At 42.9% G+C, this 16,535-nt stretch overlaps 1 protein-coding gene across 2 annotated transcripts in view; it reads left to right on the top strand.

Moving 5' to 3' along the window:
• Positions 1-7,622: 7,622 nt before the first annotated feature.
• Positions 7,623-16,535, top strand: part of LOC122735443 (semaphorin-4E-like) — a 60,005-nt gene continuing 51,092 nt past the window's right edge. Inside the window, exons 1-2 of one of the 2 annotated variants that reach the window (XM_043976992.1) lie at positions 7,623-7,868; positions 11,139-11,281. In XM_043976992.1, coding sequence (XP_043832927.1) covers positions 7,763-7,868; positions 11,139-11,281 — 249 coding nt within the window. In that variant the 5' untranslated portion in view covers positions 7,623-7,762. The remainder of the gene's footprint in view (positions 7,869-11,138; positions 11,282-16,535) is intronic. The other variant, XM_043976991.1, reaches the window with a different exon arrangement.

Here is a 16,535-nt window from a genome sequence, read left to right as displayed (position 1 = left end):
AAGAAAACATTCCCAACTGTTTCAATTCTGAATTTGTAAAATGGACCGATTTGGGGGAAAGCACATTTTGGGATATAGACAAGTGGAATTTGGCTTCTTTAAACAATATTTGGAGAGCTGGTTATGTGTGGAAGAAAAACAAACTACTTAGGACCAAGGACAGAACTAGGACCAAGTGGGAAAATGATCAAGAAGGCACATTTAAGCTCAGTAGTTGAGGGAACAACTTCAATAACAATCAGAGCTTTGGAGGGCAGCTAGGTGGTACAATGGATAAAGCACCAGCCCTGGATTCAGGAGGACCTAAGTTTAAATCGGGCCTCAGACACTTGACACTTACTGTGTGACCCTGGGCAAGTCACTTAACCCTCATTGCCCCACCTAAAAAAAAAAAATCAGAGCTTCCCAACAAGGAAAGGGACTGGCCTTGGGGCAAGGGCTTCAAAAAGTAGCCCTGATCAGGATGCTGTAGACTGAAAGGCCTATGAAGTCTTCCATCATTCAAAACCACAACACATGGCTACAAGAAAGAACCCTCAGAGTCTTTGCTCTTATTTTCCCCTTAACATTCACAGTCAAGTTTCCCTGTGATCAAGTTGCTATAAGCACAAGTAAAGCATGTCTTGGGTAAGATGTATCCTTTCTGTGGATGACTTCTGGGGTTTCTTCCACAGCTCATCATCATAACATGCTATCATTCTGTGACAATGTTTGTGCCTCTTGGTAACTGGAGGCAGGCCACCAAAGCAGTTTCTCTGGTTTTCATCACTGTGTGGCCTTGAACAAGTCACTTCCCCTATGTGCACCTCAGTTTCCTTATCTGTCTAATGGGGAAGTTGGGTTAAACGATCATTTAAGACCCCTTCCATTGATGACATGTTCTGAATTCATTTCCAACTCTAAAGTGTTTTGGTTAAAGTATTATCAATCCTTTACTACCACACTCACCAACACCCACCTCTCTTCATTTGTAAGGATTATGTTTCAAAGAGAGAGCTCCTAGCTTAACAAACTGACCCACTCAAAGAGAAGCCCCAAGACCTGAGATGGAAATCTCTACCACTTAGCTGGAGGACTTTGGAGGCTAAATATTGCTGAACCTTAGTTTCCACTTTTATGATAGGCTGACAATTAATGACACCCACAGCACAGAGTACCGGGAGGAACAAATGAGATAATCCACACAAAGACAATAATTTGTAACTGGATGGTGCCACAAAAATGTCATCTGTTATTAAGGCTCATAAACTATTTTGGCTCTTGGAGGAATCTCTTAGAAGCACCTCCACCCTACCCCCCCCCAATTGATTTTATAATTCATTAGCAAACTTGCAAAAACTATATTGCAGTTAGAAAATTGTAGTGTTTCCATAAGTATGCTGGCATGCCAAATGTACACTGGACTTGGAGATCTGTGGGATGTTAGACCTGGAAGAGTTCTCAGAGGCCTCCAGTTCCCCTATTTTACAGATGAAGGAATTGAGGCTAAGTGAGTTAAGGTCAAATGAATCAGTGGCAGTCTCCTAACTGATCTCCTAACAGGAATTAACATATTTTACTAACATCATCATGCTTTCATTGAACCCAAGGCTCTGGGTTTCAAACTCTGCCATTCATTTTTCTGGCTGGCCTTAGGCAAGTTACTAAACCTCTGAACTTGTTTCCTCAATAACATGAGGTTGTCATGGGCACCAAACAAGACTCAAAGGTAGTAGATGTAACTGTAAAGCGATGTATATGCATAAATGGCCATTCTAATTTCCCACTTAATATTCTCTTTCTCCTTCAAGGCTCATAGAAGGTCTAATCAGGAAGCACAGCAGTCATCATGCTGCATCTGTAAAATTAGTACAATCCTGTCCACTGAAGATTGTTTATTTCTGGGAATCTGAGCTGGTTTCACAGTTTGGCTAATCCAGCCCCACCCCTTCCCTTTTCACCTGACTGCATTCTGATTCCCCTTGGGAAGGCCAGTTCTTTCAAGAGAAATGCTTATGGGCTGCTGTCAGCCCTTCCCCTCTAACCAATAAATGTAGGAGTTTTAGAATGTCAGCACTGGGACAGCCCTCAGGATGTAGGATGTCAGGGGGTGGGGGCGGGGGGGGGGGAGGCTTCTTACAACCCAGGATGTCAGAACTGGGAGGGCCCTTAGAACATTCTAGAATGTCAGAGCTACGAGGGCCCTTAGGACACAATGTCCGAGCTGGGAGGGCCCCCAGAACCCAGGATGTCAAAGCTGGGAGGGCCCCTAGAACATTGAATGTCAGAGCTGGAAGGGCCCTTAGAACAAGGAACAGAGCACTAACCTTGGGAATCGGAGATCTTGGGGTCTATCACTCATCTTTGTGTGACTTTGGGCAAGACCCTTTCCCTGGGCCTCGGTTTCCCCTTCTGTAAAATGAGAGAGGCTGGGCCTCTGTGGTCTGCCAGGACCCTTCCTGCAGTACACCTGGGCTTCTGGGCGTCCAGGGAACACTTCCTCAAAGTGGAGGTGGGGTAGGGGGTGGGGACGGGCCAGAGGGACTTTGGCGCATGCTCAGCTGGAAGGGAAGCGGCCGGCACGTGGCGGTCACGTGGGTGGGCTCGGACCAACGGCCCCCTGCCCCGCTGGCTGCGGTCGAAGCCGGGCTGCTGAGGGTCGCTGAGGAGGTAAGAGCGTCTGGGCTTGCAGAGAATTTCCCCAACTGGAGAGGAGTGAGTCTGGACACCAAAGCCCCCCCCCCCCCCAAGGGTGAAGTCAAAGACGACAAGCCCCCGCGCCGGATTCACGGCCTTTTATCCCCTCAGCCCAAGTGTCCGCACCAGCCTTGGGAGCTCAGCCCCTTCCCCCACCTTCAGGAAGGTCCCAACTCCCCATACATCAGCTGCTCCAGGAAGCTGCCCTGGCGCCACCGCTTCCTGGAAGCCTTCCTTGGTTTTCCCCAGGTCCCGCAGCCATTCTTGGAGGAGACTGTGTCCCTACGGAGGGAGGGTGGCTTTGGGCCAGTGACCTCCCCTCCGCGGGCTTCCATTCTCGCATGTGTCCGAAGAGGGCCTGTGCCACCTGCCCGGTTGTGGGAATTGTTCTTGGAGTTGGGGGAGCAGCCCCCACAGCCTGCGGGAGAGAGCGAGCTGGATACTGGGGTACGCCGCTCCTCAAGCCTGAGTCTCCTAGCCTCAGTATTCAGTCTGTGCAATGGGAACAATGATTCTTGCCCCGCCCACTTCCGGGGCATCGTGAAGAAAGCACTGGGGGCGCTCTGCAGTCTGGTCCACAGGGGCTTCCTGGGCACCGGGCTCAGGATTAGGCCGAGAAATAGGCTCCGCCCACCGGGAGCCTAGACTCCGGGCCAAGCCCTGGGGCCCAGCCCCTTCTGCTGCGTGGAGAGGGTCGCTGTTGTCTGCACCCGCAAAGAACTGTCTAAATGGGACTCATAGGGAGGCAGGGAGAGACGCTTGTAGCCTCTCACATATAGATGGGGACATGTGTGTGTGTGTGTGTGTGTGTGTACACATGCATGTGTGTTACATGCACATAGCTATAGACACATTATACATGTGCGTGCACATAGACATATATATGAAATGGCAAATAAATCCAGGTATCCAAGTTGATAGCAAAATCAGAACAAGCACACATGTTAATGTGGACCAGACAGCGCAGATTGAAAAAGCTCTCCCATTGGGAGCACAATAGCTCGAAAGTCTCAGTTCTCTCCCAAAGGGAAATTCCCCAAAGTCTCTGGTGTAGTAAACTAAGGATAGGGATTTGAGTGCCTGACGCCTATGCTCATGTAGGCTTCTTCCCAGAATCTTTCTTTCTATTCATCAGCAGAAGAGACTTTAGCAGGGTCATCTTCTTGATACTGCAAGCCAAAAGAGCCCTAGAATGCCCATGTGGTGATCAATAGGAGTTAGTCTCCTCCACTGTGGGAGAGGACCCTACACCAATGGGCTTTGGGCCCTGCTTACATGTAAAATGAAGAGGTGGATTGGGGTCCATGCATAGATTGGGTAGAGGAAAACAAAGTTACATTTTTTTTGTCTGACCTCTACAAGAAATTGAGCATTTCCTTCAATTATAAATGTAGGTAGATGGATTTGGGGTGCATAATGAAACATATATGTGTGTATGTATACACACACACACAGATATATATATATTTAAAAACATGGCCACAAGCAGAATTTGTATCACTCAGGGCAGCTAGGTGGTGCAGTGGATAAAACCACTGGCCCTGGATTCAGGAGGACCCAAGTTCAAATCTAGCCTCAAACACTTGACACTAGCTGTGTGACCCTTGGCAAGTCACTTAACCCTCATGGGGGGGGGGGTGTATCACTTGGTTATGAATATTTGTTTAAAGGGGTTTTTTTGGGGGGGAAGAGAAAAATCCATTTTTGTTTATTGAAAAACAAAGTAATAAAAAAGAAAAAATTTCGAAACAAATTTAATCTAGGCAACTAATCATAATAGTATTAGCAGTACCTGTGACTTGGTTACCAATAGAAGTCAGATATTTTCATATCACATTAGAGTTATTGGAGATATCTTGAATATTGTTTATGCTCATCACTATTTCAGAAATTACTACTGCTAAAAGACCCAGTGCTGGATATATAATCATAATTTTTTTATTTTATTTTATTTTTTGCAGGGCAGTGAGGGTTGAGTGACTTGCCCAGGGTCACACAGCTAGTAAGTGTCAAGTGTCTGAGGCTGGATTTGAACTCAGGTCCTCCTGAATCCAGGACCGGTGCTTTATCCACTGGGCCACCTAGCCGCCCCTGTATCATAATTTATTTTAAAATTCTGATCATTGTATTTCAGTAATTTCAAATGTTTCCATTTTATTTCCTTTGTAATTCTACATATTCTATTCCCTATGTGTCAGCCAACTCCTAGCAGGGTCTAAAAGGTTAAGGACTCCCGGACTACAAGATCTCTGAGGTCTCTGCTAGTTCTAGTTCTTTGCTACCAAACCCTGCTCTGCCTTCCTCAGCGAGCTGCTGCAGGCATTCTATGAAGCACTATGTACTGTTTCAGATTAAAATCCAGGCTAGGGTTTTTGCTCCTTTTTATCCCCAAAGAAATGACTGTCTGCCCCTCCCATATCTTACAGTTGCAGGGGCAGGTATCCTCACTGTTGTGTTCTTTATTCTGTTTCTCACAGAAAAACTGCCTGACGAATTTTGCTGTGCTCTTTTGTGAGATTAGCCCTTTTGTAATGAACTGGACACGTGAAAAGGAGAAAATGCCCCTTCAGGGAAAACTCTGGCTTGGCAAGGCAGTCCTTGTCCTTGATACCAACCTAGTTTTTACTTTGGCTTAAATTTCAAGAGTAACCAGAGGGCAAGTTTATTAGTCAAATATTTACTGACAGATTTTCAAGCAGGATGTTAAACTTGAGTCTAATTAAATGGGACATACATGAATACATGTGTGCATGTTCATACATACACGTGCCTTGCCTTTCAGGTACATATGGCCTGATATAGCAGTGCTTAGTTCAGCATTTTACTGAAGGTGCAAGGCTGGTTCTTTTGGTCATTACAGGGGAGCTCTAAATCATAGATCATACTCCCAAATAAAAAAGATCATTCCTAGCACATGCACATGCAGCGTAGCTATATAGTAATGAAGAGGAATGCTAGAAGACCCACAAGAAAATTATTCTTCTTACCTTATTGGACACAGAATTGTTTAAAAATTAAAACTTAGAGCTGGAAAGGACCTTTAGATGATCTGGCAAAATCACCACCATTGACAGATGAGGAAACTAAGGCACAGAGAAGGGAATTGATTTGCTTGAGGTCACATCATTTGAGGGCAGGTGCAGGACTGAAACCCAGGGCTCCTGACTCTCAGGACAGGGCCCTTTCTCCTCTCACATTGTACTGTCTTGGCTGTCTTATTAGCTCTTTGCTTTCGTGTATTAATTCATTCAGCACTAGGGACTGTGGGGAATCCCAAGAAGATTTAGGTAGAGCACCTATCCTGCAGCTTGGGGTGTAATGGAGGGGAGGAAGTCATGATAAGACATCACCTTTAGTATCTTCCCATACCAACCCATTCTTTAGTCATATTCCACAATTATCTTCCCCAGTAAGACCCTTAATTCCTAAACAATCTTACTCCCAGGGACATATTGCTCTTTGAAGCCAGGGACTTTTCAGTGTTGTCTTAGTGTCCCTGGCACTAATAATAATAACTGACATTTATATGGTGCCTACTATTTGCCAGGCACGGTACCAACTAATCACTTTTATAGTTATCTCACTTGATCCTTACAACCACCCTGGGAAATAGGTGCTATTAATATTTCCATTTTACAGATGAAGAAACTGAGGCTGAGAATTTGAGTGATTTGCCCAGGATCATACAGCTTGTGAGTGTCTGAGGTTGGATTTGAATTCAGGTCTTCCTGACTGAAGGCCCAGCACTCCATTCACTGTGCCCCCCACCTGCCCTGTGTCTTAGACTCAGGGGTATTTAATGGTCTTTTGGATTGCATTGAATTATAACACACCCACTGGAGTATGAGTGTAAAGGTGCTGTGTCTGTTCAGTAAGGGAAATGGTTATCTCCAGGTGGTGGTATCAGAAAAGGCACAACTTAGGAGGTGGCATTTTAGCTAGACCTGGAAGGCCACTGTGATGGCCAGCAAACAAGGCGGTACAAGGGGAGACCCTTCCATGAGCCGAGCACACCTCCCCCAGGCCCAGGGAACCTCCGGGGTTATTCAGCAGTTTTGTTTTAGCAAGACAGGAGGTCTGTAAAGTAGAGGAGTGAAGATGAGGCTAAAAAGGTAGATGGTAATTTGTGGGGCCTGATGGGAGATGGCCCCAAATGCCCAGGGGAAGGGGTTGGGAGTTTTCTTCATAGCCATTGCTCCATCCTCATCGTGTCAGATAAAAAACTGCCCCCACCTCAGTGGGATCACAAGTTACTCCTGTCAAACTGCTCTGCTAGCTGTTACCTGCAAACAACATTCTGGCTCCTGCCTCCCCAACATCAAAATGCATTCCCCTGTTACCTCTTGCCATTGCCTGTCTTCAAAGCAGAGATCCAGCTACCTCTTACCAGCCATGCTTCTCCTGAGCCCTCCCTCCCGTCCAATTGTTAGTACACTCTCCCATTGGCATTTACTTTGCCTATATACAGTAGAATTGCTTTTTGGTGTACATTTTGTCATAGCTTCTCTCTGCCCTTGACCTCCATAAACTCCATGAAGGCAGGGATCATTTCATTTTGTCTTTGTATCCCCAGTACCTAGCACGTAGTAGGGGATTAATCAATACTTTTGGAAGTGAATTTGATATGATCTTCATAACAACTCTCCAAGGTAGATAGTTGTGTCAAATTCATGAACAGGCCCCACTGAATATAAGAAGGATTCTGACAAGGGGCTGCTCTCTGTTTCTAGACAAAAACAAATTCACCACAGCTGGATAGCTGTTTGATGAAGAGGTCTAAACACTGTGCCTCTGTGGGAGAGAAATGTAAAGAGGTTCTTAATTGCCCAGATGACGCCTTTGTCAGAGGATTTGTATAACAAGGCCATTGTTTAAAAAGACTTTCAGTTTTTAGGGCACATCTGATGAATGTTGCTAAAAGCAATTATTTTCAGAGGAAGTGGAGGAGCAAGAGGACTATTTTCTATTGCTCCCAACTTTATAGAAATAGTTGAAATTACCACATGTCTGCTTTTGAAATTTTTACAGGATAATCACAGTCCAAGAAAAAAGTTGGGGAAGTTTTGTTGGAGCTGGACATCTGAAAATGAACACTTGGGCTGCTCTCCTTTCCTTTGCTTTTTGTGAATTACTCCAACAAATGGAAGCATCTCTTCTCAACTGCATTCCCAGGAAAACCATAAAATATCAAAGTAAGTGACCTACTTGGAACTCTGGACTTCCTTTATTGCTGAACTAGTAAAGAGAGCAGTGATGGGTCAAGGCAGGTTAGCAGGTGAGGTATTTCCAGTAGATCCTATTGCTGTCCAGTGTGGGGAGAGGACATCTCCAGTCATTGCCAGTCAGTGACTGCTCCTGCTGGAGGTAAAGAATGTGGAGCTGTGTAACAGCTTGACATTCGAACGTTGTCCTCCTCTCCACCACTGAGTTACTTAGTGGTGGGATAATAGGAAGAGCCTGAACTTGGAGTCGCACACCCTGCATCAGTGGGTCCCATCACTCATGTGTTCCCTGACCTTGAGCATGGGACTTCATCTCTCGGGGCCTCAGTTTTCTCATCTTTAAAAGCCAGGGATGAAGATGACAGAACACACTTCATTGGTTCAGGTAGAAAGGTGGGCAGCTACCAGTGAGGAGTACTGCAGGCACTGTGAGGTGTAATCACTGTGCCAGGGGGCTTTGTTTTTAGCAGTTTTTCTTTGTTACAAAAAAGGGATCATTTTATGGGCAAGAGAGTGAGGCATGGAGGGTGGAGTACCTGGACACTGATAAACAAAAGGCATCAATAAAACTTTAAAAAAAATTTTGAAGGTATTGAATGAAATGCTCTCTAAGGTCAGTTCTGAAATCCTAAGATCCTGTGAGTTTGGGCAAATCATTTAACCTCTCTGGGCCTCAGCTTCTTTGTCTGTAAAATTAAGGACCTTTAACTAGATTGATGATATCTTAAAATCTCTTCCATGCCTGTGATCTTAGTAGGTATAGTAGTCATTTTGATTCTTTGGGTCTTAGTTTGCTCCATCTTTAAAATGAGAGAGTTGGACTTGATGTTCAAAATTTCTCTATTTACGTGGTGTTAAACAGAGAAGTATATGTTACCTACTGAACAGATTTGAAGGATTATAACTATATGCAAGTAATGATACCAATTACAGATCAATCTTTCCTCATTAAAGTAAGCTTGACAGAATGTCTTATGCAGAAATACTGTTGAGTTACTTTTCTTACATAAAGAAAACTCTTCAAAATCCCATTCTGAGCTTAAAAATTTTCCCCTCCACCTAGTTAGCTCAAATTATAACCTACCAAAGCTAATGCTGTTTTAATATTTTTATATACTAATTACTTTCAGAGTTAGGCTGGGTTTTTTTCTCCCTCAGGCCCTTTTCCCATGGACCCATTCTAATTCTTTATCTAGTGAAGTCTGGCAAAGAGCAGTAACTTCATTTTTGCAGCACTTTACCCCTTACAAAGTGCTGGCCTCCAAACAGCCCTGGGAAGTGGGTAGTGCACGGATTGTCCGGGGGAAGACAGAGGATTTGCTCAGTGCTGTACTGGTAGTAAGCAGCCAACCTAGGCTTAAACCTCTGTCTTGCAACTTCCCACTTCAGGGCACATTTTTGAGAAAACTAGGAGAGTCCTTGGCATTGTGTCTTCTAATATTTTTGTTTCACAAGTTTCAGTTTTCATACATGGCATTTTTTTTTCAAAGGGGCAAGTCTGTATCACCTCCCATTTCTAATGCTCATACCTGTTGCTCATGGGAGCTGACCTTGGAAGTTACCAGCATGCCTCACTTTATACTTCAGATCTGTACATAAAATGTAAATCCAATTTTTATAAACAGAATCCAGCTTTTCCACCGACATCTATTTGACCTCTCTTAGTCTTAATTTCTCCATCTGTAAAGTGAAAAATTTGAATTAGATGATCTGGAGCCCAGGGGTAGCTAGGTGACTCAGTGGAGAAAGTACTGGGATTGGCGTCAAATATGGCCTCACATACCTTTCTGCCTTAGTTTTCTTAATTATAAAATGGGGATAAAGACAGCAATCACCACTCACGGTTGTTTTAAGGATCAAATGAGGTCCTATTTGCAAAGCGCTTAATGGTTCGAGGCATGTAATAGGTGCTTAATAAATGCTTGATCCCTTTTTCCTAAGGAGCCTTCCAGCTATGAAGTTCTGTGTTCTAAGGGCCATTCTATCACTAATATGCTGTGTGCTCTTTTATTAGGACCTGTCCAGCCCTGATCATCCTTGTTCTAAGGTCTTTACTACTCTGACATCCTTGGGATCTACTTGGATTTACATAATAAATTTAGGGATTATCTCAATTCAAATTGATTTTCATTTGGTAATAAAAACAGTTGTGTCTAGATAATGAAATAATACTGTGAGGTATATAGCAGTTGTTATTATCTCCATTTTTTAGATGAAGAAACTGACACTGAAAAGCTAAGGGGTCAGGAGTGGGGATTCAGGCCTGTATAACTCCAAGGGCATCACTCTCTCCATCAGACTGAGCTGCCTTCTCTTACTAATGATTAAGATTTTGATACTAAGTTGTTTTAACTTTCTCTCACTCTGGGTCAGGTAATTCACAATTTAAAAATAAATGTTTAGGGGGCAGCTAGATAGCGCAGTGGTAAAGCACCGGCCCTGGATTCAGGAGTACCTGAGTTCAAATCCAGCCTCAGACACTTGACACTTACTAGCTGTGTGACCCTGGGCAAGTCACTTAACCCTCATTGCCCTGCAAAAAAAAAAAAAAAAGTTTAATTTCAGCAGAATAACCATTTAAGAAACCTGTTAAGGAAAATAATTTTAAGATTATAATACTATAATTTGTTTTATATTTTATTTTCATATCAACTTTCTTTAAAATAATGCGTTCCTGTATTCATCAAGAAAGGAAATTCTTGAGAGAACAAAAAGTACATTTTTAAATGAGGCTGATGTGTTCTCTGTGTTCATAGCAGATCCTGGAACAAAAGATGGGAAATGGTAAAGGCATGGCTAGAAATTGAAAAATGAGGACAGTCTTCTTTTTTAAATGGAAAATGCAATAATAGCTGAGAGGAAAATATTTTTATTTTGAGATTATATTTCTTTTTTGGACTAGACTTGGCATACAGCCTTTCAAAATGCTAATAAAGGGAACGTACATTTGAAGTCTTCTTGTCCATTTTTCACAGCTCTTTTCTGCTTTGCACTATAGTCATTTATCATGTTTTGGCAGGAATTTCTTTTCAAAGTGAAGCTCTCCACTATCAGTAATGATTTTCAGTTGCTGTCTGCAGAACTGGCAATAGAAGACGGAGTCAACTCTGCCTTCTGTCAGAAATGGACTTTTTAAATGGATACTGATTTAGGAGAAAAAAATCAGTAACTCATTCTTTTGTATTTTCATCTCATTGGGGAATTCTAAATGGAAACACCCTTTGAATTTTATTGTTTTAGATGATAGCAAAGAATTTGGAAACTCAGGATTCTCCAATTTTTCAACACTCTTAGTGAATAAAGAAACTGACACCTTATTTATCGGCGCCAGGGAAGCTGTCTTTGCTGTTGACATGAATGACATCACTAGAGAAGTGGACAGTGTAAGTTAGTTAAGTGTTTCTAACCTTATTGTTTTCCTAGGCGTCTTCACTTAGACTCCCTCTGTCTAAATTAAGTTAAACTTGTTGGGGGTATCAAGTACAATACAACCCTTTTAAAATATTATCTATTAATAGATATTTAGATTATAAATCATGCTTTAGTGCTACAAGGAGCTAAGATTTTGTCAATATGAGTATTCCCTCCAACAATGCAAATATCCTCTCTGTACATATTAGTAGGTAGTATTCTTGAATTGCTTTAGCCAAAAAAAAAAAGTCACCCTTAGCATCTAAGTCTCTAGTGATGATATACTCCAAATTTATCAGAAGATAAGCCAAACAATCTGTTTCTGGGTCTAAACTTGATACCTTTCTAGTTTAGTAGGACATTTTAGAGTTTATATTGAACTGGCATAATTTTCAAGAATGTAGGGCACCTCCTTAGCACAAGGAGGCACCTAAGGAGGTCTTTAGTGGAGAACAGAAATTATATACCTTGAGAAATGTCACTGTTTTTCATCAGAGGACTCTATCTGTAAACTAGAGTTAGTACCCACCCCACTCCCCCACTATATAGTAATATCTTATTTCCATAGTACTGTTTACTTATTCACTGTATGATTTGGGGACAATCTCCTGCACTTAGTTTCCTCGTCTCAAATGAAGGGATTAGAGTAGGTGGTCATTTAGGGTCCTCTCCAGCTCTAACATTTGAGACACATTGGTAGCTTATTCTCACTTTATTTTCAGATAGTCAGGGATGGACGCAGGACATTGCCTTAAGGATGGAGTGACTTCATAAATGAGTCTTGGTAAATGTCCATGGCCCCTTGTTGGTTTTCCCAGAGTTCTAGTCACATCATTCCCCTTGCTTCCCTAAAGCTGTCTAAAGTCCTGACCATTCCGCAAGTCACCAGCTAGATGCCCTTCACACCCTCTGACGCTACTGACCTCTGACTGGCTTTAACCCCTCAAAGTCTAGTATGGGGCAGTGCTGAAGCAGGTTTCTGATGCAGCAGTCCTGTCCTCTGGTCTCTGATCCCTACTCTTGTCACCTCCTCTTTGTATGACCCTGGGCAGACCGCTTCACCTCGTCAGTCTCAGCTTCCTCCTCCTTATATGAAGCTATGTATGTCATCGTTTACATGCTCACTCTCCCATTACAATGTATTCTCCTGCATGGCAGGAACTGGGTTTTGCCTTTCCTGGTATCCCCAGTACTTAGCACAGAGCCTGGCACAGAGTAAGCAACTAGTGACTCCTTATTGATTGAGCTCGGTAATGACACTAGAGACAATAATCCTCCACCAAAGACCTCCTCTGATGCACCCCTGGGGCGTGCCCTGGAAAACACCTTGGGATTGCAAGGGCTTTGCAAATGGAGCATAAATTCTTAGCCGGTTGGTGAGACTTGAAATACTCTTCTACTGGTAAGCTGGATTCTGTCATATGAATACAAGCAGAGCCAAGTACAGCGAGGCTCATCACCATAAAGTTGGCCACCAGGTGATTAATTTTTTCAGTTACAGAAACTCACTAGGACTAAGGCATAGAATGGGGCAACAGTGTACGTTTGTGAAGGGAATCCTGATCAAATTCTGATCACACCACTGAGTAATAGTAATAGTTGCCATTTATATTGCATATTTGATCCTCACAATGACCCTGGGATGTAGTTATGCAGATAATTTTTCTTTTTTTTACAGACGAGGAAACCAAGGAATAGAGAGGTAAAATGTTTTGTGAAGGCATCATAACTATTAAATAGTTATAATTAGGAAGAGGGAAAGGAAGAGCATTTATATAGGGCCTACCATGTGCCAGGCACTGTGCTAAACACTTTACAAATATTATCTCATTTGATCTTCACAACAACCTTTCGAGGTAGGTGCTGTAATTAACCTCCATTTTACAACTGAGGAAACTGGAGCAAATAGAGATAGATTCGACTTGCCCGGGTCCACACAGCTAGATAAGTATTTTGAGGCTAGATCTGAATTCAGATTTTCCTGACTCTAAGCCCTTTGGTCTTCCATTGTATCAACTAACTGGGATTCAAATAGAGGCCTGGGATTGTTTGGACAGTCAAATTTCTGACTACAGATCCAATGTTCTTTCTACTACACTGTCTCTAAGGACCACTTTCACCATTGCAGTTCCATAACACCAATGACCAGAATCATGGGCCTTTCTGAGTTATCCATGCCAAAGCAGGCAAGTAGTGACATGGTATAAATCAGTTCTATTTGATATATTGGGTTTCCCCCCCACTACACTTACCTTCTTAATTATTTAGGAGGGTCAGGAATTAAGTTGGGTTTTGGACAGGGCCTCTGCTGTAAATTTTTGTGGATGTCGAACCTCAATAGTACATTGAACTGTGAGAAAGACTCTGGGTCCTCCAAGGCCATGCCAAGGAGACACAAGTTGAAAAGGCTTCAGGATGGGTGCTGGAGACAGATGGCATTTGCTATCCAGCAATCAGGAGAGACTCAGCCTCTGTTGACTGACCACTAGAGTGACCCACCATTTCTGGGAGTGGTAGCCTGTAGGCCTCAGCCTCACTCTGTCTTCCAGAGTTATCAAAGTCTAGTGGCAAGAAAAATGTCAAGACAACTGGCAGTGCCCCAGTATATCTAACAGAGCTCTCAGTTCTCCTCTGCCTCAGCTGCTTTCGTGGCCATTGGAGCAAATTGTTCTCATCTGCCCGTTCCAAGTATGTGTGGGGGTGGGAGTCATCTTCTCATTAATGAGATAGACACACCCCTTACTCACTGACAGGTTTTGAGGCCTGTCAGTTACCCTCAACCTGGTTTATCTTGTCTGCCAAGATGGTTTTACTAGGGTATGACTGCTGTATACACTACAGCTTTAACTTGAAAAGGCTACAAGCCAAGACCAAAGTGGAGGATGGATTGATGCATGACTTTTTGTTGGCAGATGATTGTGCACTCAGTGCAGCCTCTAAAGCTGAGATGCAACAGAGTATGGATCAGTTCTCTGCTGTTTGTGCCAATTTTGGCCTGACAACCAACACCAAGAAAACAGGTTCTCCACCAGTTAACACTACACCATCCATATGTGGAACCATTGGTTATAGCAAATGGAGAAATTTTGAATGCTGTGGATAAGTTCACTTACTTTGGCAGTGTACTTTCCAGGTATGTCCACAGAGATGATGAGGTTGATGCATGCATTGTCAGAGCGATCTGCTGCTGCTACTGTTTGTCCTTCCTTCTCAAAGAGGACCCTCAGCATTTGGAAGGCTCCAAAAGAAACTGTAGGCGAGAAGAGGTATTAGGCTGCCTACCAAACTGAAGGTCTACAAGGTCATTAAACTTACCTCATTGTTGTATGCCTGTGAAACCTGGACAGACTACCAGCACCATGCCAGGAGACTAAATCACTTCCACTTGAATTGTCTTAAGATACTGAAGAGGGCAGTTAGGTGGTGCAGTGGATAAAGCATCGGCCCTGGACTCAGGAGGACCTGAGTTCAAATCCGACCTCAGACACTTGATACTTACTAGCTGTGTAACCCTGGGCAAGTCACTTAATCCTCATTGCCCCATAAAAAAAAAATTTTTTTTTAAAAGATACTGAAGATCACCTAGCAAGATAAAGTCCTGAACACTGAGGTCCTCTCTTAAGCTAAACTGCCGAACATGCAAACTCTATGGCAGAGAGTGCAACTCCCATGGGCTGGCCATGTAATCCAAATGCTGAATGCACTCTTATCTAAATGATTTACAGAGAACTTGCCCCCAGGCAAGGAAGTGCTCACACAGTGGTCAGAAGTGGTATGAGGACACCTTCAGGGTTTCTCTGAAGAACTTTAGTATCAGTTGTGAGACATGAGAGACACTGGCATGCCTACATCAAAGAAGGTGCTGAACTCCATGAACAAAACAGAATCCCAATAGCACAAAAGAAATGTGAGTTTCACAAATCTAGAGACATCTCCGTCCCAAATGTTCTAACAGACTACTTGTGGCCACCCTGTGGTGGAACCTTCTGAACTAGTATTGGACTGACCAGCCACAGCCGAACACACTGTACCCCAACCCCCAACACTGGGAAAAGGAAGGACCAACAATAACAGCTTCTAGTCTCTACTACTGGAGATTCCGATGGGTACCTTGAGTTTGAAGGTGTGAGTTAAATGAGGGCTAAAGCCAATTAGGTGTCTACATTAAGTCTGGCAATAATGTAATGTGCCCCCCAGTAGTTGAATGCAACCCAGCTGCCTAATGAGGGTAAACTAGTCCTCCCTAGAAGGAGAGTTAAAATTTTCCTGCTGCTCAGGAATGGGATCCAGCCAATGGGTGTTGAATGAATTTCCACTCTGAACAAGATACAGAAACTGGGGAATAGGATAGAGAATTGGGTAGGGCCCTTAGAGTAGTGAGGGCCCTATTGAAATTAGATAATATACATTTGTTTACATTTGTTCTGGCTGGCCTTTTACTGGCCAGTGCCTCATGTGACTACAGGGACCCTCCTTATGGCTGAGGTGTTGCTGATGTCTGAATTTCTACTTTTATGTGTAAGATTAAGTGACAAAGGATACAGTGCTCAGTTGTAGATTACTTGGTTATTTATATGTTATTTATGTTGATTACTTTTTATATGTATGCTGAATTTGCCACCACAGCCTCCATTTTGGGAGATGAACAGGAATTAAGTATTATATATAATCCTTGTGTATAAACCCTAGTGTATAAAAGTAACCCTTTTGGCTAAGAATTGGACATCATGATTGTACATATATAACCTATATCAAATTGCTTTCTGTAGGGGGGAGGGAAGAGAGAGAGGGAGGAAAATTTGGAACTAAAAGTCTCATGGAGACAAATTGAAAACTATCTTTACATGTAACTGGAAAATAATAAAATACTTTTATTTTTTAAAAAGAATTGGACATCAGAGGATGCCCATCAGCTGGGGAATGGCTAAACAAGTGTGGTATATGATTATAATGGAATATTTTTGTGCTTATAAGGAATGACAATCAAAATGGTTTCAGATAAACCTGGAAAGACTTACATCAACTGATGCATAGTGAAGTGAACAGAACCAGAAGAACATTGTACACAGTAACAACAATATTGTACTAGGAAGAACTGCAAGTAACTTAGCAATTCTCAACAATACAACGATCCAAGACAATCCCAAAGGACTAATGATGAAACATATTATCAGCCTCCAGAGAAAGAACTGATATTGATTGACTACAGACTGAAATATGCTATTT

The sequence above is a fragment of the Dromiciops gliroides genome, chromosome 1 (assembly GCF_019393635.1).
Source record: "Dromiciops gliroides isolate mDroGli1 chromosome 1, mDroGli1.pri, whole genome shotgun sequence".
Taxonomy (NCBI): domain Eukaryota; kingdom Metazoa; phylum Chordata; class Mammalia; order Microbiotheria; family Microbiotheriidae; genus Dromiciops; species Dromiciops gliroides.
Note: the sequence above shows the minus strand (reverse complement) of the source record. Positions and strands in the feature narration are given on the sequence as shown.